Source organism: Strix uralensis, chromosome 1 (genome assembly GCF_047716275.1).
Source record: "Strix uralensis isolate ZFMK-TIS-50842 chromosome 1, bStrUra1, whole genome shotgun sequence".
NCBI classification, from domain to species: domain Eukaryota; kingdom Metazoa; phylum Chordata; class Aves; order Strigiformes; family Strigidae; genus Strix; species Strix uralensis.
The window spans coordinates 110379679-110398400 of NC_133972.1; the positions used below are offsets into that span (position 1 = coordinate 110379679).

Consider the following 18722-nt stretch of genomic DNA (forward strand, 5'->3'; position numbering starts at 1 on the left):
ACTGATGTTGCAGACTATTGCCATAGGGTTTTGTGAAATGGGATCTTAGTTAATCTAGGGCATTGTCTTTGTAGTGCTAAATTCTTATTTGCAAACATAATGTGCTGGCATTGATGCAACAGGAGAACATTAGTGATATTTTTTTCGTTTAGAATAGACTGTATGTATGTGTTTTTAATAAACTTCTATTCTAAAGCTTTTTCTCCCTATTCTGCATTTGATCTGAGACATTTATAACACATTGCATCATGTCACATTGATGTCTTTAGCCAGTCAAGCCAAATATTCATAAAACCCATGCACCCAAACAGAAAATGTACAATGCTAAGGAGAAAAGTACATGATATTTTTTAAAGCATCCACAGGAAGGCAATTCTAGCCTTTAAACATACACACAAGTCCAGACACACACATACAAAAAAGATTTTGAAAAAAAATTTCTGTCCGTAGCCTGATCTCAGCCTGGAAGGATGGTATCACTTAGAAATCAATGGCTTTTCATTGCACTTTGTTGAAAGCTCTCGTGTTTTCATTTTTCTTTTATTTTAGGAACGTGTTGTTATTCAGTATACTGAGGACCTTGTCTGAGGATCTGGTGCAGAATCAGGAATTCCTGATATTATAAAAGTGATATTATAAAAGTGTGTTGCAGACAAAACTTGATGTAAACAGGATCTGGAAGAGATTTGATGAGTTGTGAAAAAATGAAGATGGGATGCAGATTCATTCATAAAACAGCCTGTGGCTAGTAAACATATAGTCTGATTGATCACAATTACTGCAGTTCGTAACTGGAAAACCAGACGTCGGAGGACATGCACAAGGTAAAGCTGGTCTGACTTCAGAACTGAGCCTCATGTATTTATTGGGTGGCAACTACAGAAATCCAGCACTTGCTTGTGATGGGTGTGTATCCATAACAGCATCTAAAGTGGTTTAATTTTCACTTCAGCAAGCTTTCAGACTGATTATCAAAAGGGCTTTCTTAGAAATCTGCTTGCATGAAGAAAACAGATCTCCCATGCATGTCTCCCAGTGTGCACAATTGTGTCTGGCACAGCAGAACTGGGCACTTCATTTTGAATTAACACCGACCGCGCGCCGTGCGAGCAGATGACTCCCCATCACCAGCTATTGCTGCAGTGAGCTGTGCTCGTCCCCTTGGAAGTGCAGGCGAAAAAGGCCCCATGAGCTGCCACTTGCCTGATGGGTCAGCTCTCTGCTGCACAGCTGGGCGCATGCATTCAGTGAGCAACTGCAGCTCAACCACGGCAGGTCAGTTAAGGATCTCCTTGTAGGAACACTCAAAACCTGGCTCTCCCCTTTGTGCAATCTCCTATATGCCCAGTAGAAACAACCCCATGCAGTATCGTTGCCTTTAATAGCCATATGCTCCATGTTTCATATATAGAAATGGAAATTTGATATTACGTATCAGCAGCAGAAACCCCCAAAACTAACGGGAACACTCAGGGGCCAGGAGAAGAGATGGCACACAGCAAAGCGAACAATGAAATGCTCTCTTCTGCCCAGTGTCCACATCAGCCCCTGATGTCTGGTTTGTGGGTACGCTAAGCACACTCACATCGAGAGACACCAAAGGCCTTGATGAAACATTAGAAAGGTGGTATGACGGTCACATACTGGGGATATCTCCCCATTTACCAAAGTCTAAGATAATGTCTATGATATCTCAAATGAGGTCCCCCATATGGTTGGAGATCTTTCTCTGCACTCTGTAGTTCTCCATCTGTGAAAGAGCAAAAATATTTCCTCATGATACCTTAGTGGAGCTAGAGGAGGACAAAGCCGCAAAGGGTTGGGAACCACTCAGATACCAGAGTGACAAGTACCAGAAGAAATGTCCAGAGAATGACTCATTCTGCCTCTGGAGCAGGCTTTCAACAGCACTCAGTAAACTAGGCATGGGACCACTCAGTAAGCCACCAAGACAAATTATTGCAAAGCTGCGTGTCGAGTGAGCCCCTGCACACCATCCGTGTGGAGTACGCTGGGGTGCAGCCACCTACCCACACTACAGCCAAACCACCACTGGGCTGCTGGGGCAGGAGCCTCCCTCGTGCTGCCGAGGTGTCAAGTGAGGAAGCAGGAGCTGAGTCAGGAACCCCTCTTACAGGAAGAGAAGAAATGGATCCCTGCCTCTTTGCAGGGTCTTTGGGAGCTTGCTACTGGAGAAGGACCATTTTTGGTCCCTCTTTAGAAGAAGGCCCAGCAAATGAGGACAAGAGGAACAAGGACACAGCCAGCACCCAGCGCGGAAGAGCAGACTGGTAACAGTTTCAGCTGCGTTAGCCCTTTTTCTACAGAATCTTGGAGTCAGATACCAACAGACTGCAAGAGCAAATGAGTTTGGTTATCTTGTCTTGCTGACTCCAACAGGCGTGCTGCCTAAGACTTGGCTACTGCTCCTCGGCAGCAGGCTTTTGTCCACATCATCGATCTACCACAGACCACATCACAACCCGGCAAGACACACAGTTTCTATAGCAGAGTGATCCGCCAGCAGGACTACCAGGAATGTGACAAGCCCGTTCCTGTCAGAGCCAGTCCTTTACCTGCAGGAACAAGAAATTCACTGATGGAATTGAGAGAAAATAATAACAGGAAGGGGTCAGGGGGTCTAGAGGCTCTCGCAGGTCACTCAGCATTTCTCCTGTGGATCCAAGCTCCCAGCTATTAGACAGAAATGAATGCTCCTGCAAATTCCTGCTTTCATTTGCTCAAAATGTCTGCAGCACCCACTGTCCCTAAATTTTATCATCATAACTTGCATATGGATTTAAGACAGGAATCTGAGTGGAAACACCAGAGACAGCACCTGGCTGCTCCGAGCCAAAGCAAAGCAGCCATCCTGGTGTTTCGGATGCAGCCCTCTAGATTTCTCTTCACCTGCCATCCACACCAGGCTGCTGCCAGCTGACAGTGCCATTGCCTTCTGTTCAATGTGCCACAGCAGGCTCAGCCCCTCTGCTGCCCTGGCAAGAGCAGGCGGTGGGCTGGGGACACATACGTCTCTATCTGGGTCCCCAGGTGCAAACACAACCCCAGGCTTCCCTTTGCTGACTCTTTCTTAACCTTGAATTAAAGCAGAAGAATAAATCAGCTGAACGATCTGCTTTGCAAATTCATAGGCAAGGCTTACATACCGTGAGCAAAAATGAGAAGAAGAAAGAGCAAGGCTGAGAGGATAGCCAGATGTCCCTAGCAAGGGAAAAATCCTCCTGGAGCTGGGCATCTGGATTTCACAGTTACCAAACACCAGCAGTCACCACCATATGCTGAGCAGAAAACACAAACCTGTTCCACACCCCCAGCGACAGAGGAACACATTGGCAGACTGAAGAAGCTTAGCAGGATTTGGGGGAAAGTCCTGAAACTCTCTCAGCGTAAGACATCCGCTAGCAAAGACCTTATTTGCAACAGAAACGAGTCCCTTCCTTCCCCTGGTGACCTCCATCCTATCTGGATGAGACGTGCGTCTTCTCTGTGGGTGTCTCCCCTTGCTGGAATTTGGAGGTGTCAGAAGGCCATTCCTGACATGGGGCCACCTGCAGCACTGCACTTGCTGTGGCCAGATCTTCAAACCAGACGCTGTGTCCTGCATGACATAGCAGGGTCAGTTGAATGTATCTACCTAATTGCTTGTCTCTCCCCTGTGCGTTGGTGGAGGAGGGGAGAACAGAGAGGTAAAGGGAGCTGGATTTGGGTTGTGGGTGTGTGCTGGAAAGGCACTGGGTTTTGTCTTCCCGTTTTGTCTGCTCCTTGTCTCTTAGCTCTTGTGCGTATGGCTTTGTTACGTGTGAGCAGTCATTGCTTTCGGTTCCTGGTAATTCAATTCTATTTCTGCTTTCAGAAGCTCAGTTCCTAACAGACTAAGAATCAAAGGCTCTGCCTCCTACCCTTGGATTTAGTCAATCGTTTCTTCTCCTTTGTCTGACCAGATGTCCCCTGGTGACACTTACTTACCCAACCAGCCCTCCCAAGGTGCTGGATGACATTCAAAATCCGTCCGCTGGCCGTTGCATGAATTTTGAAGCTCATGGCTACTTGCATAACACAGGATGCAACCTACCACCCCTTCTTCTGCTTCCTGCACATCCAGGTGGATGACTCCCGAACATGACAAACTGGCAACAGGAGTCTGTGTGCGGGACCTCCCAGAAGCTGAACCAACACATGGAAAAGCTGCAATAAGGAATGAGGATTCAAAGCAGTAAGAGTGATCAGAGGTTGTGGCACGATGGAAGAAAAGCCACCCGGGAACTAAGCTATTGCTGCCCAGGGGATTTTTCTATTCTTACTAATCAGAAACTCCCAGAACCTGATGGTCTTCAGTTAATGCTGACCTCCAGGGCAGGGCTACGCGTTACAGCTGGTCATTCAGAGTAGCTTTGATAAATGTGTTGCTGCCAGAGGACAAGAATGTGTTTTCAACAAGGTCAGGTGTCCTGTTATGTTGCAGGACATGATCCTAGCTTGTGTACTAGTTGTCTATCACATTTCAATTGCATGACACTTGCTGGATCTACCTGCCTGCTGTGGATTTTCCCCCCTCCACCACTGCTTCCAAATCCTTGACCAGCATTTAAGGACATACCAATAGAAAAATGGCAAAGCTGGTTTTGTACAAATGGAGTTGGTGGAAGCTACTGGTTCGTGCTCTTTCCAGACAAAAATTATCTTCTGATGATTGTGAAAATCCCATTATATTCTACGTTTTGAAAAATAAAAGTTTTAAACACTCATTGTGTTCTTTTCTGTCCAGTTAAAGAAAAACACCTTATTTAAATAGCCAAAACCAAGTAGCCCTTTAAAGAAGTACCTAGCATGCACAGCCACAGAAAAATTAGTTAGTCTCTGGCCGAGGGCTTTCTACTTAATACATATAAAGGACTCTGTGTTACTGTTCCTATTACACACGCAAGGCAGATTCCACAGTGGACTACATTTGGTCTTGCATGCCTATTTTCTCCACAGTTTTACTTACCATTCTTACAAAGCATAAACAGAGAAGCATGTGCTTATATATTTTGAAGAGCATACTTCCTCATACTCTACAAGAGATTTCTTTGAATACCCTTTCATCATTTGCAATTGTGCCCTTGGAAGTTTTAGCAATATTTGTTTCAGATAAGTTTATTTTTGTATGATTGATTGAAATCTCAAGCTGCAATTAAGAAAATTGCAGCAAGAACCATTAAAGGGATAGCGTCATTTTCTCCCCTTTCCACTAAAATGTCAGGTTTCAATGTCACCGCAAGATAACCCAATCGCGTGCTTGTACACCGTTCACCCGGGCTAGAGTAAGCGTAAAACCGTCTGGAGTACTAATTACAATTGACTAGAAATAATGACACGTGGCAGAAGGAAAATGAAAGGCCCTGGTCCTTATTACTTAACTGCCGAGGTGTATATGCCCAGTAATGCGGGTTATTGTGAAGCAGTCTATTTAGTAAATATACAAACATCCATCCCCACTTGTAGATTAGCCTCAGTCCCTCCCCCATCTCCCTCTGTCTCTCTGCCCTTTCTTTCTCTCCAATTATAAACCAGCACCAGGTTTTCTCATCAGCCATCTCCATGTCTCCAAATGGCTTTTCAGTGTCAGGCCTATCAGGAAATTAACTCATCATGCAGTGACAGCTGCTAATTTTTTCCCCTTACATGTCAGATGGATCGCCTGCTGAAGCTAATAATGAATCACCAATCCCTGATTAGAAGGTGCTTCCGAAACATATAACTGCCATCTGAGCTAACTTTTTTCTTCATATAAAATGATATCACCCTAGAGGAGTAGAAAACGAATTGTATTCTTCAACAAGATGGAACAGGGGTAGGCTGTTTAAGTGAGCTGTGTGCTATCTTAAATTATGGGCTAATATTGCACAGTAAAATAAGTAAAAACTTACAGCTCTTTTTTATTTTGTCAAATGAATGACCTTTTTTCTGTTACTTAATCCTCTCACTAGAACTACCTTTGTTTCAAATTTCAGGAGTGGTTTTGTCTTCATCCTTCTCTCTTTTTTTTATTCTGTTTACAGCTTTTGTGCTCAGGAAGTCTACTGAGCAGGGAAAGTTGGAAAAAAGCTCCAGAAGTTGCTTTCTGAGGGCTGCGTCTGCCACAATGCCAGCTCCTTGTACCACTCTGCCAGTAGCTCCAACCCCATCTCCTAATCCCTAGGATTTTCTAAAGGGGACTCACCTGCATTTTCATCTTAGGTTCAGTTCAGGGATAGCCCAAGGCACAAGAACTTCCACACACAGAGATTCCTACAGCGATTATACAAGCTGAATCCACTGCCCACAAAGATCACAAATATATTTCTTCTAGGACCTCACACCTAACATTTCTGGTATTAGAGCAGCATTTATAAATGACAGCAGTGCTTGCAGCACTGTGCACAATCCACATGTGCATACCTTAGCGCATCAACTATTGGCTCTGGCTCGTCTCACTTCCACAGCGACGTGCAGCTGGTAGTCAGGCAGAATGGTATGTAGCTGTGGGCACTTTGGGTTGTGTTGGGTTCTTTTTGTTTTGTTTTTGTTATAGGAAATATTTCTCTAAACATAGTTTTCAGCTATCTCTTATCTCCAATTTCTCTCCAAAGATAGAGCCTGAATTCAGGGGCCAGGAGACACTGCCTCAGGAGGTGTATATCTGATTCTTAAGAAATGGAGGATGAAACTGCTTGCCAGAAACATCTCTTCTTCCTTTGGCCTTGTTTTCATTTAGGGGTTTTTTGTTCACTTTTGGTTGTTGTTGGTTTTGGTTTTGTTCCCCCCCCCCCCCGCCCCCTTGCATACTAGTAGTTCAGTGCTTCCTAAGCACTTACCTGTTTACTTACCTGTTTGGCATCATCTCGGTATGATCCAACTTTGTTAATGCTTATTCAGAATGGGTAACAAAGAAGAAATTAAGTCAATGTCTCTGTCAGTCAGAACATCAGAAGGCAACCGACTGATGAGGGAACACTGCACTCTCAAACCACTTCCATTACAGCACAGCCCTTGACTTCTCTGGGAGACAGGCAGCTGAAGATGTTCAAACCAAACAGCAAAACATACTTTTAGGTGTGAATGGCTGCCTGGGCTATACATCTTCCCAGATTCACGGCACAAGTTCTTCTGCTATGCTCTGACGGTGGATGCTACCTGTGGCAAAGGGCTCCTGCAGCCCCTGGGCCTGCTCCCCGACATGCCGCAGGCGCCCCGCCAGCACCGTGCGTGGCCATCCTGGGGTGTCAGGCCCTCCTCAGGTGCTGCTCCACCCTGAGCGCCTGCCTCTGCTGCCGCCTTCCCCGCTCCCCAGGGCAGAGGGCAGGGGAAAGCTTGGCAGATCTGTGGAGTGAGCCAGCTAACCTCCTCCCAGTTTAGGATACTGCACAGCGCCAGTAGCTCAGGCATGGGAGGAAGACGTGCCAGAGATGAGTTTCCTAAGCCCTGGGAGAGATCTGCCGTAGCCTCAACTTTTGGTGTATGGCAGAGAGTATTTTAGCATAGGGTTGAGATGGTGTGTGGGGTCCTTAAGCAGGCTGTCTGCACAGGAATGAGTGTCACCCTTGATTTCTAATGTTACATTTGTAGGGCTCTAATAAGTTAACTTTAAAGTGCACATTAAAAATGAAGGGAAAAAAAAAGCCCTAGAAAAATATTAGCTCTCCTGATCAGGCTGCGCTCAGAGAGAAGTATCGTTAACCTGAGCTTCCAGGTAATTACAGCACACAGTAGGTTAGTGAATCCTTTCCAATGCTCTCAAGCACAGGAACACCTACCACTGTTTTTTTTTAATGCAAAGGTCTGCTCTTTTCATTGTGCATACAATGTGATTGCTGGTTTGACACTGCAGGCTACACTGGTTTTATGAAGGATTAAATGCCACCTGAGACATATTTATCCTAAATAAATCACAAATGGTAAACTGCAGCATGTCAGTGTCAACACCCTGTACTGCAGCAGAAAGGTTAGCCATACAGGACTAAGCACAGCAAAGAATTAGCATCCAAGCTGCAAGACCACAGGGCTACAGTTAACAGGAGAAATGATCAAGAAGAAATATTTCCACTGAAAAACATTCCGTTTTTTGAACATCTGTGAGAGTCTTGCAGAGGGCCATCATTTTGTAAAGGTCACCTTTTTCCTGATAACAAACGGGAGTTGATCCTGTCACTGTTTGCTGAAGACAGTATTTAAGAGTAAGTGAACAGCCTGTCATTTTTAAGAAAGATGAGCAAGTCAAACTCGGCTAATTATGAATCTCGATGTCTAACTTGAAATTTACTTTTTTGGGGGTTTGACAAAGACACAACCTTAATTCCTGGAAAATAATAAAATTTAAAAAAATAATAATGAAAAGAGATGAAAAGACAGCAGGATCTTATAGCCCCAGAATGAAGCACCTTTCCTAAGCTCCATCAGAAAATACATTTTTAAACAGTTGCTTCAGGAAGGAACTATTGTTTTACCTCACCCAACTTTCTTACAGTTGATAATTTTAAGATATTAAACATGATAGGAAACCCAGTTATCTCTAGAGTCAGCATGGCTTATACCCTAAACACTTACACAATTATATTAAGCATGCATGAGGCACACTTCAGAAATTAGATTCTTTTATCTTTATCTATCTAGCAAGCTAGAGAAAGGAAAAGAGAAAAGAGAAAATGCACAGACAAAACAGATAGCATTCGTTTGCTCCCGCTGAATGCCAGTTCTGTTTATTGCTTAATATTAAAAATCATGATGCTTCATTTTAATGCTAACATTTTATTTGAAAGACAAAAAAAATAATCCCCAAACCTTGCCAGTTTATATTTTACTTTTTTTTTTAAAGAAACAAAAGCAGTTGTATCATGAAACAAATCTTTTCAACATGAACTTGCATTGACCAATTGCAGTATATCCACAAGTAAATAACTGACATTCTGGACTAAGCAAGAAATACAAGGTCACCTTTTTTTTTTTTCTACTTGTTAATGTCAATGTCAGAATTTTCTTTAAAAAAACCCATAACATTTCAGAAGTCTCTCACAAAATGAACTGCAAAATGGTATTTATATGAAGCACTATTTATAAGAAAAGCAAAACACTGACAGTGACAATATTTTTTTTCAAAAAATGCACATTTCTTATGTAGGACTCTCATCTAAAATTAAGTGGAAGTTACAGGCATCAAGTTCTTCTTCCTGAATATGTATAATCAAGAATTTTCTGAAGTGTAGCTTTTTTGAGCTCTTCTTTGGGGAAAGTCCTATGTCATACCATGAAAGAGTAAGCTACTATGAAAAATTTTATTTCAGATGCAAAAAATACTTATTTTGATAACATATTTTTAGCCAGAGATATTTTAAAGTAAGATTCTAGAAAGCAAAATGTCACCTGTTCTTCTTTAAAATGAAGAAGGGCACTGATTACAATATGTAAGCTTACCTGTTCACCTTGTTATGGTGGGTTTTGTATTTTTTGCTTATTTATCTGTTCACAAAATGTTCATGTAAGTGGAATTACTTTATTCCTGTGATTGTGTTAGACAAAAATGACAGAAGGCAGGGAATGACCTTGAGATGAAACAACATTTTAAAAAAAAACAACAAAGAAAGCAGTGAACAGAACAATACCTACTTCTTTTTTTTTTTTTTTTTTGGGGGGGGGGAGGGAGTTTTTTATTCTCTTTTGTACCCTAATATGCTTGTTTTATAATAATCCCATATAATAATTCTTAGCGCTATTGTAACAAGACTGTACTATCCTTTTCAGTGAACTCCTCCTAGTAGCTGACCTTCACCTCCCACAGGGTGCTTATTTGTTACCTGGTGAGGAGGATGTTGTATTGAGAAGGTTTTACAGAAAATGTTCCAGGAATACAGTGCTGCCATGGATCTGATAATTTCCAGCTTTGCCCTGCATCAGGCCTAGTTGATGAAGCTCTTCATGCTTCTTGTACTTTGTTATCATCTCTCTGGCCTTGAATTACTTGTGAGCCACCCTCTGCATAAATGACCATACTTGTTAACTGTTCTGCTCTATCAGGGGATACAGCTTCTGTTTTTATAGCAGTACCAGCCTGCAAAATCTCTTGAGACCCAGCTGTCTCTATCACAGCATGTGAGTACACACCAGCCTCATCCTGCATGTCTGGTGGCAATTCTGTGACGATATAGTGAGTTGCACCTTCAGAGAAGTCACCATCAGGATCCTGAACCATGGCTTCAGCTATTTCTTCTGTGACAATAATCTGTGATATTTCCCCATCTGACTCAACTAAATCCATGTGCTCGCTTTGGACACTGAGCGCGTGGCTACCAGCTTCCTGCATAATTATCTGGGAGCCTTCTCTAGCTACCATATGCACAGTCCCTTCCTCATTTACAATGACCTGAGTGACACCTTCTTTCATCAGCTGGTCGGCTGCAGCCGTATCACATACAGCAAACTGTAATACTCCTTGGACCATTTTCTTGAAGGCAGCCTGAGCTCTCTCCTGAGATGCAATTATAGCCGATGGGTGCATGACCCGCGTCACTACTTCCATAGGTTTGGTATCTCCCTGAGTCTCTTGAACTTCATGGAACATTTGTATTTCTTGTCCCTCTGCATCCCTAGGAACGCTGGGTGTCTCTGGGTTTGGCATTTGCAGGAAATCTTTGTGACTAGACCTGCATCTGTCAAGGAGTCCAGATTTGTTTTCCACTTCACCTAGCTCTGTAACAGCACAAAGCAGGGCATCTAACGCCGAGGCGGAGTCTGGAGGATGGACTGTAGCTTCAGAAGTATCTAAAACTTCGTGTCGCATTATCTGCTGCAGTACAGCGCTACTGGAGTCAGGAACTGCGTCTATTCGAACGGCCTCCTCCACATCAGTTCCTGTTCCTCCAACCACTACCACCTGTGTGGCACCATCTGCTAAATGCTCGGTAAGTATCTGCCCTGGAACCATACTACTCATGTGTGAGCCATTTTGATTTGTAGCTATGACTTGCCCATCTTCTGTAATATGGACCACCCTGGCCATCTGACCAGCCATTGCTAGAGTCTGAAGGGTAGCTGCTGCTGTTTCTTCCACAGAGGCATCAATTGCAAAGTCGCCATCATATCCTTGAATAATAATAACTTGCTGAACTTCTTCAGGTGATTGTGGCTGTCTTCTACTGCCCCGAAAGACCTTCTCTTTAACTGGAGAAACCTCTCCCAGTGCTGCTGCAGTAAAAGGACTTGTGGTTTCCACAAAGGTTGCTCCTTGCCCCTTCAGTCGACACTCATAGGACTTGGACACAATGCCTACAAGATAAAATATGCTGTTAACATGGTATCATGGCAAATATCAGTTCATTACTTTAACAAATTGTAGCTTAAATGGAAAAAAATTCCTTGACAATTTTTAGATTTCACTGGCAGAAAACACAGATAAAATGAGCAAGCGAACAAAAACAATTTGCATGTTTTCCAAATAACATATTTACAGGTTGAAATAATTGCTGAGTTTAACAATTCTGCAGCCTATTAACAATTTAAATGAGTTTTTAAAAATATGCTGTATAACAAAGCCCAGATAAATACAGTATACAGTTAAAAGCCATTAACACATCTTTTATAGAAGATCCTATCGGTGATATTTCAGTACTTCAGTAATGAATTTTAGGATCATATATTACATTAAACATATCTGGGTGTGAAAAACTGTGGCTGATCTTCTTAATACCCTGCTTTTGTTGGCGAGGTAATTGCCATGCTGTCATTTTGATGCCATTGTCTTCCCCTTCATTTCCCACCTAGCATCTTCTCCAGCACACCTGACTGACTCAGTCACTAGCCTAGTTACCTGGAGAAAACACTCTGTAGTTTTCTTACCCTAGGCAGGATATTCTATAAAATATCATCCACAGAAACCTCAATTACACTTCTTGATTATTTCTACATGAAATCAATTAACAAATTAAAATACCTGTAACCTCCACATTCCAAATGCTTGCTCTGCCACTCGCTCTGGTTTTGGGTCAATGAAGGTTTCCTTCTCAGTTCTCTTCACTAACAGTAAAGCTTCAGCAAAGCAAATGATGCCCACAACTGCATGAAGTCAAGCCCACCATTCTCAAAGCACAGCCTCGGGGCTGCCTCGGGCATTTTTGGGAAGACATAACTGAGAGCACCCTGTGACCAGCTTTGTGGATGTCTGTGGCAGAACAGCTCTAGCACTCGCTGTCTCCCCATGGCAGTGCCATGCTGAAGCACCCCTGCAGCTCCTGCAGGTGCCGGGGAGCAAGCTTTAGGCCACAACCAGTGCACACTGAGAGAAGAGGGGGTCCCGAACACTGAGAACGAGGTGAGGGTCTAATGCCAGATAGGCCTTGGGAAGGCTGATGAAGTCCATGCTGCTGAGACTACCTACACCCACGCTCTAGTTTAAATTCACCTACACAAACTGAAATCATATCTCTGGAATAACAGGTGTAGAATCTTTTCACTAACATACATAGATACACCATTGCTTGTTTGGGATAAAACAAGCAAGAAAAAAAAAGACTCTTGTAGTCAAATTTCAGGCTAGCACTGTACTTTGCAAGCCACCAAGACACTTCTAATGAACAACATGTTCTGTTGAAATCAAGAGGCCAAGAAAATTATACTAAAGCTGATCTAAGGGGGCTCTTTTACCCGAAGCATAAAGACATCAGGCCCTGGATCCCACAGAGAACTAAACTGGGCTCTAAAATCCAAAGACTCATTTGCTTAAAAGTAAGTTCACACTTAGGAGCTGTGTTACTCCGAGACCGAATACTTGGCATCCTGCAGCCTCTAGCAAGTTAATATACTAAAGTGCATATCAAGCTACTATTCCAAGATAACACCAATGCTTAAAAGACTGAGCTCTTGCTGCCAGCCATCTATCCTTCCTATCTATCTATCTATCTATCTATCTATCTATCTATCTATCTTTCTTTCTTTCTTTCTTTCTTTCTTTCTTTCTTTCTATTGCAAAGCTTCTGGTGGCGAACTGTACTGTGAAGCACAAGCAGTAATTTTGTTAAGCTGAACGGCTGCGAATCACCTTCACAAGTCTGAACTGATGTTATACAACTTTCTCCATCTTAGTTTGCAAGGCAGGCTATCTTTGGAAAAGAAAATTAACAATTTAAACCATTAGAGTGTTTCCAAGTGATGCTGCATGATAAATCTGGCACATGCAATTGAAGTACATTTTGTCAGGCACAAGCAAGAAGGAAGCTTACTGTGGTACGACTGGTTCTTATCCCCACTTTTCTTGTGCTCTCTGTAGGCACTGACATTCACAAGACCCCCCAAAGAGCAGAAAAATAGGAAGGGGAAATCAACATAAAATGACAATTATCTTAGCTCCTCCACATTTTATAATAGAGTAGAAGTAATTAATTCTCTCAGGAATCTTGCTTTGTTGACATGATAAAAGAGGAGCCTGGCAGTGATGTGGCACAAAATCAAAATAACTCTACAAATCATGCATTTTCCACTGGATTTCAAAATCAAAATAACTCTACGATCATAATTTTCACACACGCACAGCAAAATCATGACATCTTTCCCCTAAGATCATGATAATTTATGTATGGGACACAGCACTGGGGAGAAGCTCTGGTCTGGGGAAGGGAAAGAAAAAGGAAATTCATCCTGTTTTCATCTCCTCAAATAAATGCTGTACCCATGAATCTATGCAACTCCAGTCTTTATTGTGCAATTGAATGGGAAGTCTCCTGGGTGAAGAGCTATCCGGTGAATCCCTCGCAGCACTGATAATTATGCCATTCTGACTGCTTACTTAATCTATTTGAATCCAGAGGTGAGTTAAGCCACTTCCTGACCATTAAAGTAAACTACATGGGTAAATACTGCTGTCACTAAGGGGTGTGATGAAGCTTAACTACACCAACATCTTAACCTCAGCTCAGTGCAACCCCAGCTATTCCATCACAGTTCATAAATGCAATTGCAGGTCCATCTTTTGATTCAGCAATTTAATAACTTCGAGTGCTGTCAGTACTGCTTTGAAAAATGGCTCCTATAAAATGTAACAGCCTCAATCAGATTGTAAAAGATTCACCCACTGAAGATTCTTCCATTTCAACTATAATGAATTAATGTTGAGCTGTGTAGAAGTTCAAGTGTCATTTAAACTAATGTGAATCTACTGTAACTTTAAATTTTAACTGGACTATGACCAAGAATTTACTGGGAACATCAACTTCAATTTTAGTGATTTTTCATGGTAAATATGAATTGCAGATTCTACTGGTTTTCTTTTGCTTTAACAGTGAAAAGGCAAGTAGGGAAGATATTTAGAAAACAACATATTTTGAGGTTTAGCTGCTATTTTGACTTTGGAACATTGCATTTCTATAATGGAGCACTGCTATCCAACACAACATTTGTAGGAATTTTTATGTATTTAAGAAACATGTCACATTATTGGACTATATGTAGCAACAAATCATGTTGTCCTAAATCCAGCCTGCCTCTTGCCCCCTCTTAAAAACGGGTAAAGAGAAGGGGTAAGTGTTGGATGACATGGCAAACATAAGCTGCAATACAAGCCCACATTAATATTAGGAAAAGTGGACTTGTTGCTGAATGCATGTCATTGCAAATTAAAAAGATACACAAATAAGCATTAAAATGACAAAATATAATGATATGAGAGCTCATATTCAGACAATTTCTAAAGAGGTGTTTCATATCTAGGGGTGCAATGATCACAGAATTGGTTTCTTTCCAAGAAGTCTGTCATTTCAGCAGAGCCATTATTTATCAGTTGGAGTCCTGAGCGACTGTTAGTTTTTTATTTGAAAATGTCAGGATTTTTTAGACATTAAATCCATATTTGCAGGTTATTTTAATTCTTAGAGACCACAAACTCCTGAAATAGGGCTAAAAGAAATGCTTTGATGTTTAATGTGCTTCTGGGAAACTACAAATAGGGCTTAGTACCTTTTTCCCTCTCTTTTACTCAATACCTGAGTTTCTTTTGTGTGTCTGTTTTATTCTTTTGTTACTGTCATCATTTGTTCCCCACAGAATAAATACCTTATTCTTTTGTTAAGCTTACATTTAATTAAAATGTACAGGATTTGTGCAGTAAACTTGAATGAAACAAATAAAACAAGGGCCCCCTCTCTTGAAGGCATACGTTGTGAATGAAAAATGTCATTACAGACTAAAAAATTTTGCAGTAAACAGGGCCTACAGAGAGAAGTTTCCCCCGTAATGACATCCATAAAATACACAAATGGCACTTTTAGTACCATCCTGAATATGGCATTTTCTGTGCTCTACACACAATCTAAATGGTTTGATCATAGAGCATAATACTCCATTGGGTTTATAGAACAATCAATGTTCCATAAAATGATGTATTTATCCAATAGTAGGCTCAGCAGTTACTGGTGTATGACATTGTAGGACACTGGCTTTGTACTGTTCAGCAGCACACATGCTGGCTGTAAAACTTATCTAACACTACTTCAACAACTTCATCTCATCTGTGTCAAGTAATTTGTTGAAGCCTCAGCTTGGTTTAAAAAAACTTGTAATAAAAATTCATAGAATTTTCAGGAGAATGAAAGCTGATGACAATAGAAAGGTCACATTGTGGCGCCACTCACAGGGTCAGGGGTCAGCCGCAGTTCTAAAACAGAAAGTAGATTTCATGCATCGTGTAGCAGATAAAGATGGCATTAAGGAGACTTGTCTCAGAAAGAAATGCGTAATGCGTTAGGAAAGTCTGGGATAATATTATATGTAAAGCACCACTTTGCTCTCAGCCAGCAGCCTCTTTAGAATTCTAACCCTTCCCCAAAAGTTGTAGCAAGCGGCTGTGCATGGTGAGGCTAGGCTGAGGACATCCTTCACAAGGAGCACCTTTAGGACAAAGCAGTAAGTCATAAATGAAATAATCTATTACGACGACGGAAATGATCTGCATTTACGCAGCAAGTTTAAACCAGCTATTTTTCCTTTTCTGTAAAAGTTCTAAGAGGCCTGATTTATAGCACCCTATTCAGCAACACTTAATTTTTCATACTTTGGCCATTAGGTATGTTATTTATTGACACATGTGAATCTTTGGTATCTACTAAAATGCAATGAATGCAAATGCAAAGAAGCATCTTTTCCTTCAATTAAATACAACCTTCAAGGAATTTAAAAGATAAAGAAAATGCTACTTATATTTGGCATCACTTGAATGAGTAACTGATTTTTTTTATTTTAAAAGTTACTGTCTACATGGCAGTACAATATTTTCAATGGTATGGTAAGGCCACCATTCAAATTCATTAAGAAATAATTTAGGCCTTGATCAAGCTTCAAGTTCCTGTTCCTTTTTCTAAAAAAAAAAATTTAAATTATTTTGGTAATGATCTCTACTTTAATTAAGTGCAGCCTAAGAACTGTGGCACAATGTCACAACTTTGGGATTTCCTCAATTTTCAGAGGTCATACAGATAAGCCACATTTTTCAGATCTCTGCTCCTTAACCACAGTAAAAATTATTCTTTCTCATTTGTAAGGTTTTTATGTGCAAGCAATACATGGACCAGCATTTTCTAAAACAGATAGTTAAGCTACTAAATAAGAGGTTGTGAAAGCTCATTCACATCTTCTGGTGAAGGACAGAAAATAGGATGGGTCAAACCAAGAAGTGAAACAAATCCGCAACCCAAAATGGCTATGTCAGAACTATTATGTCCACAAAGGCAGCAAATGTTTGTAAAGCAGTACAAATAAGTATACCTATAGAGGATTTGACCAGCTCCCTAAGAGACAAAAAAATACTCTGCCATTGACACAAAGTACATAAATCTCAAGAGATACAAATGCAGCAAGGTTTTTTTCCTTTCAGTATATTATTACTATAAAAAGAAAATTAAGCAACAAAATTCCAAATAATGTTCATAGTTCATTTTATACTTAAAAATCCAGTAATGACATGTTTCAATGACGAAACTAAAAACATCCTTGGCTTCTAGCTTTGTCCTTAACCACTCAATCATGTTTAGAAACCTCAAGGTCTTCTAAGAATTGCTTGGATAAAGGATGAAGTTTTAACCTTTCAGGTATCTTAAACAAAGCAGCAGATGTCCTTTTAGCTTCCTTAAAATGTAAAAGGAAATATTTTTGCAATTTTTTTTGTTTTGAAAAACAGACTGAAATTTCCTGCTTGTTATTTTTTACCTCCCACACCTTAGAGGACTGTGACAACAGCAACAAAAAGAAATAAAAAAAAAAAAAAACAACCACCAAAATAAATAGCTGAGCCATTCAGTTAGGGTTTTTAGGCAGTTTGTTTGGTTCGGTTTAGTTTCCCTCCAGTGTCCAATTAACCTCTGGGAAAAGGCCTTCTCTGTGAAAAATTTCAGTTTTCTCTTTTCCTGCACTCAAGGTCAAAAATGAACACTATACAGCCCAGTGTTACAGAAGCTATGCAAATAAAAAAATATACATACCAAAACTCACACTGATCATGGCAAATATGTACAGTGTTAAGGTGCAGATTTTACACTGCCTAATCTGCACAGTAACTGATTTACTTGTAGACCACTCTTCCCCTTTCCCTGCTTGCCACCATGCAGGTTTGTCTTCTCAACTCCTACGTGTGAACAAAAACCTCACTGTGGCATATACAGCAGTTATCTATACGGGCAAGCAGCATTAGGAATGTATTTGGAGTATTTTAGCTAGCTCTTCCAGTACAATTTAGCAGCTGGAGATGAGGATGGCCAGCCTGGACATTCCTTGGCAGTCGCTACACTCTGGCCCTCAGTTTGGGAACAACTGACATTGATGCTACATGGATGCACTTTTCCTGCTTTATCCCCTGTAGTGCAACTGGAAAGTGCATTTTTAGCACTTCTAAATCAGAATCTCAATTTCAAGAGGTACAGATCGTGCTTAGTCAGACCAGAGATTTCTGTTTCCTAGGCAGACAGAACATGTAAGATAATATGAAAAATAATATGAATGCTAATATGAGAAAATCAGGGGAAAAACGCCCACAAGCTCTGCTCATAAGGAAAATGATGTGGATTTCTGAAATTGGCCTAGTCCCAGACAGTAACTGTTTTGTCAAAAAAAGCAAAAAACCCTTTTTGTCATTATTATCTCAGCAAGATTTTTTGTTTTTTCAAGAATATATATGTATAGATTCTGGTCTTATAAACATTTATTTATCAAGAGTACTGCTTACTGCCATAGTTAGCCTCAATAGTCTCAAAGGGACTAAATATGGGAGCTTGCATTATGCATTGTGTTTGCATAATCAGGCCCTTGGGATTAACAATTCTGAAAGTGGCTAGCCTTTCCTAACGACTGATGTACGTATGTGCACTAAAGAGAACAGACACTTGTAAGGGATACCTAGAATAAAACATCATGTTATTAAATGATCAAGCAGAAATTATATTCTTCTGCATACCTATCAAATACAAGTATCATGATTTCCTGTATTTATTTATTCTGATTTATGCACCCATTCAGTAAAAAGGAGCACCTGTTCTTTGCCTGAGGGCATGTCTCAACCCATTTGAAAAGCTCAGCAGTTTTTTTGGGGAATGCTTGGTTATAACTAGAAATAGTAAGTTTCCCTAGTTCTTTTTGTTAGTTAAGATAGCAGAAACTACCATTTCCAACGTGATAGTCATATCTGTATTTCATTTATAAATTCAACTATGTTACAG

General features: G+C 41.0%; 1 protein-coding gene across 3 annotated transcripts in view; it reads right to left on the reverse strand.

Annotated features, from left to right (window-relative positions):
• Window positions 1–8702: 8702 nt before the first annotated feature.
• Window positions 8703–18722, reverse strand: part of ZNF407 (zinc finger protein 407) — a 359684-nt gene continuing 349664 nt past the window's right edge. For all 3 annotated transcript variants that reach the window (XM_074877170.1, XM_074877178.1, XM_074877186.1), the window contains one exon: window positions 8703–11298. In XM_074877170.1, the coding sequence (XP_074733271.1) occupies window positions 9950–11298 (1349 nt within the window). In that variant the 3' untranslated portion in view covers window positions 8703–9949. The remainder of the gene's footprint in view (window positions 11299–18722) is intronic.